General features: G+C 51.0%; 1 protein-coding gene across 2 annotated transcripts in view; it reads left to right on the top strand.

Annotated features, from left to right (window-relative positions):
• The window catches only part of Gsg1l (GSG1 like), a 206,138-nt gene that overhangs the window by 124,506 nt on the left and 74,993 nt on the right, over nt 1-6,639 (top strand). Inside the window, exon 3 of one of the 2 annotated variants that reach the window (XM_008841629.1) lies at nt 4,554-4,706. The exons of the other annotated variant lie outside the window; for it this stretch is intronic. Coding sequence (XP_008839851.1) covers nt 4,554-4,706 — 153 coding nt within the window. The remainder of the gene's footprint in view (nt 1-4,553; nt 4,707-6,639) is intronic. 2 annotated transcript variants of the gene reach the window in all.

Genomic DNA, 6,639 nt, shown 5'->3' on the forward strand with positions numbered 1-6,639 from the left:
GTAGGGGTATAGGGATGGGGGTGTATGGGAGTAGGGGTGGGGGTGTATGAGTGTAGGGGTTGGGGCATATGCACATTAAGGTAAGGTACAAGCAGCTGTGTGTGCAAATACAGAAACCACAGGAGTACATCAGTACTGTTGCGCTCCATCTATTTATTTATTTTGAGACGAGGTCTCTCACTTCACCCGAAGCTCACATTTTGGCTAGGCTGTCTGGCCAGCGAGCTCCCTGCATGTCTGCTTCCCAATGCTGGAGTTATAGGTACACAGTCATGCTTCGGTTTTTATGTGGACGCTGGGCATTTGAGGTCAGGTCCTCATGCTTGCATAGCAAGTGCTCTTACCCATTAATCCATCTCCCTACCCTCACTTTTTATTTTTAATTAGTAAACTTTTTTGAGATAGGGTTTTATGTACCTCAAGCTAGCCTTGAACTGGATACGTAGTTGAGGATGATTTTGAACTCTTGATCCTCCTGCCTCTGCCTCCCAAGTACTGGGATTAGATTATCACACCTGAGCCATTACTATGCCTGGCTCTCACTGTTATTTGGTGTGAACTCTCTTTTTAAAACGTTTACCATAAAAACATGCCCCTTGTGCTTAGAGCATCCCTTTGTATCAAGAGGCCACCCCTCCTGACTCACCTACTGGCTGTGCATATTAGGTCCGTGTTGTGATATTCCTATAATGAGGGGATCAAGATGGCCTAGCAACACAGCTCTGAGGAAGTGTCCCCTCTGCCTTTGAGTGAGACTTGACTGTAATTGCTAATAATTGCACATACTCACCAGTAATGGTCTTACTTAACTTTCTTAAATCCTTTCCCAGCATCAGGCTGAGGAATCCATCGGGGCTTCAGCAAGCTCCATGTCTACATGCTCACTTCTCAAAGGAAGGCAGTGAGGGACTGAGTCCCCACTGAAGGTCACAGGGCCCCACTCAAGGTCATGCAACCCAGGCTTGCTAAGGAACACCTGCCCCCCACCCCCGCCAATGTCTCTGTGCTCAGTGAGGAGCCAACCCTGGAGACTCCGAGCAGGAGATGGACAGTGCAGAGGGGAAATCGTTCTTGCAAACCCATCAATTCCATCAATGGCAGGTCAGAGTGGACCTCGCCAAGCTGTTTTTTAAAAAGGCAAAAAGTGCAGCTAACAGGATTAGCTGTCAGCTGTGGCCACACCTGACGAGGAATCATCTCATTTCCTCTGCCCCTGAAGGTCGTCCATTCTCTGCTACAAATCGAACCATTAGCAGCAAGTTTCAGAAACGGGGACAATCCTGCTCCCCTCAATCCCATATCACCAAAGCAAGTCTCCTCAGAGGCCGCCACCTCGATCTCTCCCTATTCCCTTTTCTAAGGAGCCATATGTGTCCCACACTGTACCAGTAACTGCAGTGAGCACTGCACAGCCTACAGCCACACTGCCCCCCCATGGCCTCACTATCCCTGTCCACCTGCTCTGTGACCACCAGAGCTAACACTTACCATCCCAACATCGGCTTATTCTTCCTGAAGTCGGCTGTCTTTTCTATACATATGTTTTAAAGGGACATTAAAGGTTAGTGGCCCTGAACCTGAGCATGCACCTGTGTCGTCTGCTGGAACCATCAGAGCCAGAACAGGCTGTGCTGTTCTGCCAGCACGCCTTGCTGTCGTAAACTTTTAGTTCATATTATTTGTTTTTAAAAAATATTTCATTATTTTTTATTTTATGTGTGTGAGTGTATTGCCTGCATGTCCGTTAGTGCACCTGTGTCGTGCAATGCCCAAGGAGGCCAGAAGAAGGCGTCGGATGGGAACTGGAATTACGGATGGTTATTAGCCACCATGTGGGTGCTGGGAATTGAACCTGGGTCCTTTAGAAGAACAGCCACTGAACCATCTCTCCAACCCTCCTTTCTACTTTCATTTAAATCTAAATTCTGTATATGAGGAGAAAGATGTGATGCTTGTCTTTCTGGGTCTGGCATCTTTTACTAACATAATGATCTCCAGTTCCATCTATTTCCCTACAAATGATATCATTTCATTTTTCTTTATGACTGAATTGTACTCCATTGTGCATCAACAACTGCATTTTCCTTATCTGTTGATGGGCTTCTAGGCTGGTTCCACATTAGGTGACTCTGTGGAGTGCTAACTTAGATTCCTCTGGGTGTAGTCTAGGAGTGGCACAGCTAGATCACATGGATCATTCTAATTTTGGGTTTTTGAGGTGCCTCCCTGTTGATTTCCACAACGGCCATGGAAGCTTGCATTGCCTAGCTGGTTTTGTGATGTCAGGTCTGAGACTGCACTATCTGTTTCCCATGTTACTGATGGTAAGTTAGGGTGATACTGGGGCCATTGATTTGAACCTCACTCTGATGGAAGACCAAGATTGAGCATCATAAAATGATGAACCAGGGAAGGTCCTTGCGGAGTAGGGATCCTCCAAACAGTACTGCCCTGGCCAGGAGGAGAAGAGGGTGTCTGGAGCCAGCAGGAGACAGAACTGTGATGATGGAGCACAGAGGGGACAGTTGTGGGCAGGGATGAAGTCTGTCTGGGAAGGAGCAAGCAAAGATATCAGGTGTCTCATTACTCCTGAGGGCTGAGCTCATGGGTCTGGGTGACTTGGCCCCTGGACATGGAACAGGGCAGAGACATGAGGGTGGGTACAGACAGAGGGGATAGAGATGATGGGGGCTCCGTGGAGAATCATCAGGGCAGGAAGTAACTATATGGACAGTGGGCCTGAGTCTCACCCTCCATTTAAAAAAACTGATAAGTAGGGCTCAGTTAGTACAGTACTTGCCTAGCATGCAGGAAGCACTAGGTTTAATCCTTAGCACCACATAAAATTGGACATGGTGGCACATGCCTGTAATCCCAGTATTCCAGTGGTGGAGGCAGGAGGATCGAGCATTCAAAGCTTCATTGTGAATTGGAGGCCAGCCTAGACTACATGAGACCTTGTCTGTATCTGCTAAAAATTGACAAGTGTTAGAAGGGTTTTAGGACACATTTGGCACCACCCACAGACTCTTTTGATGGAGGTAATAAGAATTTTAAGTAATGGGAATGAAATTGCTCCTTCATTCTTTGGCTCAACTTAATGTGATATTTGTGGGGAAATGGGGCTGTATAGCCCAGTCACGTCCTCAGGGGGCTTCTATTCACCACCTGAGAGTGGGGTGGGTCCATTTCTTGGGGACAGAGTAGGTAGGTACTAGTGGCAAGGGCATACCCAGGCAGACAGACACACAGGGCTGGTGGAGCTTGGGGTTGCGATGCTAAGGATGGAGAGGCCAGCCACCTGTCTCCCAGCAGCAGCTGGAGTTACAACTAGTCGCCTCTTGTCTTCTCTGAATCTACCAATCTCCCTGCCTCTCTTTAGATGGCTTCTGGGCACCTGGAGCCCTTTTTTTGCCTACCTTTCAGAACTGGCATTTTCTTCTCTGCATTCTCTCCAGCCAGGGCTGACCAGGGGGCCTGACCCATGAGGCTCTGCCTGGGACAGCTCTGAGATGTGGCTCACACTGCAGTGTCCCATGGGGTCAGACAGTCTTCCTAATGAGCACCCACCCTCCTGTCCTTCCTGCATCCCCAGGTCTCATATCATGTCCCTTGGGTGTGCCCAAGGCATGGTGCCAGGATGGGGATCAGCTGCAAGGAGTCCCTGCAGGACGAAGGAAGGAGGAGCTGTCTTAAGTGACAAGCATATAGGAGGAAGAGGGAATGATAATCTTGGGTGGGAAACAGCAGACATCCCAAAACTGGGCAGGAGAGCTAGCAGCTCCTGGTGGGCCTGTATAGGGGGAGGATCTGTGGGCTTGAACCCCCATACCATTGGAAGGCTAAGGTGTGAGTGCACAGGGAACAGTTGACAGGCAGGGTACAGGGGAGGGTCCAGGGAAGGCTACAGGGTAGGGTGCAGGGGAAGGTACATGGAGACTACAGGGAAGGGCACAAGACAGGGTACAGGGCATGGTACAGAGGAGGGTACAGGGGAGGGTACGGAGCAGGGTACAGGGGAGGGTACAGAGCAGGGTACAGAGGAGGGTACAGGGGAGGGTACAGAGAAGGGTACAGGGGAGGGTACAGAGCAGGGTACAGAGGAGGGTACAGGGGGGGGAAGGAGCAGGGTACAGGGGAGGGTACGGAGCAGGGTACAGGGGAGGGTACAGAGGAGGGTACAGGGAAGGGTATGGGACAGGTAAAGGCATAGGTGAGGCTTGAGGGCGAGTGGTGAGTTGGGATGCTTGTAACACAGGTAACAGAATGTCCCCCAAATGAACTTACCACCAGCAAAGTTTGTCCATGCAGAGCCCGGAGTAGGGTAGCCCTAAGGCCCTCCATGGCCAGGAAGGGCTCCTCTCCATGGTTCTGCTCGGGACCCGCAGTGTCAACCTCACCCCAAGCTGGTCCAGCAGGCCTCCCTTCCACAGCACAGGTAACCCAGAGCTGAGGTTGGGCCTGAGGTGACTTGCTGTTGCCTGCCAGTGGTGGCAGGGGTGGGGTGGACAGGCAAGCTCAAGGCTTTGCTTATCAGCATTCTTGCTCTCCAGGGGTGCTGTGGCTGTCCGTGGTCTCCGAGGCACTGTACATCCTCCTGCTGCTGGTCGGCTTCAGCCTCATGTGTCTCGAACTCGTCCACTCCAGCAGCGTCATAGACGGGCTCAAACTCAATGCCTTCGCGGCTGTCTTCACGGTGCTGTCAGGTAAGGACTGCATCCCTGGTATGGCAGTTGCTTATCTCCCAGTGCTCAGCATCAGGGGTCACTGGGCACTGCATCCCTGGATTGTCCTACTTCATCGAATGGAAGATGCAGGCCATTGTGGCTCCTCTGGGCCCCAAGTCCACCATTTTAAAGCAGCTGCCCAAGGTGTGCTGGGTATGGCATGCTGGGTATGGCACGAGAGCCAGCATGTGGAACTTAATGTGATTGGTAGATGCAGCTGGGCCGTGTATTGGACTTGGACACGAGACAAGGAGGTGATAGGAAGGGGTACACAGAGGTGGTTTTCACAGGGCTTCAAAAGTGAAGGCTTTATGATTGGAGTTGCTGCTCAGTGATAGAGAACTTGCTTAGCATTTGTGAGGACCCGAGTTTCATCCCCAGCATGGGTGGAAAGAGAGGAAGGAAGAAGAGAGGGACATCAGGAGGGAGGGAGAGAAGGAGAGCGGGAGGGAGAAAAGGGGATCCCATTTGGAGGAGGTGTCTTCTCGGCCCTCTGCTGCAGCTTCTTCCCCTGAGCCCCTACGTGCAGGTCTGAGGACCACCTCCATAAGATTCCGAGAGGTGCGGACAGAGCACAAGAGAAAACACTGGATCTCATGGCCAGGTGCCCAGCATGGCATCCCTAGACTCAGATCTCCAGGGGCTGAGCAGAGAGGGCTCCAGAAGGGAATCCAGGTGCCCAAGTTCTCCCTGAGGCCCAGCTGATAGCGTGCTCTGGCCTCTGTGAGTCATATGTTCATAAAAAGCCACATACATATTGAATTTCTATAAATCTGGCAATCCCATTCTTTATGCCCTGGAAGGACTGCCCGCTGAATGAAACGGACGTGAGCAGTCTTTGACAGGAGACATAATCACCCCTAATTGAGGTATGTATAGAAACCAGATGGATTTCTCCGAGAACAGAGCGCTGAATTCAACAAGTTACAGACCGTGCCTAGATCAAATGCCTACCTTACCACTGCTAGGACATGGAGAACTCAACTCAAAGAGAAAGATTTAGCAGTGCTTGTACAGAGTCCATCTGCCTTTGCCCGTCCCCAGCTGCTCCCAGCTGACACCCTGCCTGCCCTTTGCTTTTCTCTTCTTATTCATTTACTCGGTCAACATTCACTGACGGTCTTCTGGGCCTCAGCCACTAGCCTGGATTTGAGGGGAGATGAGGAAAGAGGATTAAACCCTCACTCTTGTGAGGTTTGCTGTGCTGTAGAAAGATGTCAGGTGACCATAATGTGGCCTGAGTACTTTTGGCCCCAAGCAGGAGAGGCATTCGCACCTGCCCAGGTAGTGGGATGCTGAACCAGGGAATGGAGGAGCTGTGGAGGTTGTGTGTGCTGGGGAATCAGGCCATGTTTGCTTGGCAGACAACTTACAGAGAGCCTTGCAGGTGGAAGGGAGGTACAGGAAAGGAGGCATGTTTGTGGGGAGCCATGTCCCATGAGGGGGCACGTTCTGGGGACTCAGGTTGTCAGAATGGCAGAAAGGCAGAGGTGAGGAGAAGAGAGGCGTTGAAAGATGAGGCTGGAGAGCTGTGTGAGGGCCTTGCTGTTTTGCAAAGGTCCCAAGTTTACCCTGCAGGCAGTGAGGAGCCAGTGAGGAGGGAATTCAGAACAAGAGGTGATGGGTCAGGTTTGCACTTGGGGGATGAGCTCTGAATTTAGGGTAGAGCCCTGATGGAATGGAGTAAGAATAGTGGTAGAGAGCTGGGCACAGGTCTGTCATCCTAGCCATTTGGAGGCTGAGACAGGAGGATTGAATGTACCAAGACCTGCCTGGGCTACAGACCGGGTTCAAGGCCATTCTGGGTAACCTGGTAGACCTTGTCTTAAAAGGAAAAAAAAAAAAAGGAAAAGTCTGGGGATATAGCTGAGAGAGAGAGAGAGAGAGAGAGAGAGAGAGAGAGAGAGAGAGA

The sequence above is a fragment of the Nannospalax galili genome, unplaced genomic scaffold (genome assembly GCF_000622305.1).
Source record: "Nannospalax galili isolate Female #2095 unplaced genomic scaffold, S.galili_v1.0 scaffold411, whole genome shotgun sequence".
In the NCBI taxonomy this organism is placed as follows: Eukaryota; Metazoa; Chordata; class Mammalia; order Rodentia; family Spalacidae; genus Nannospalax; species Nannospalax galili.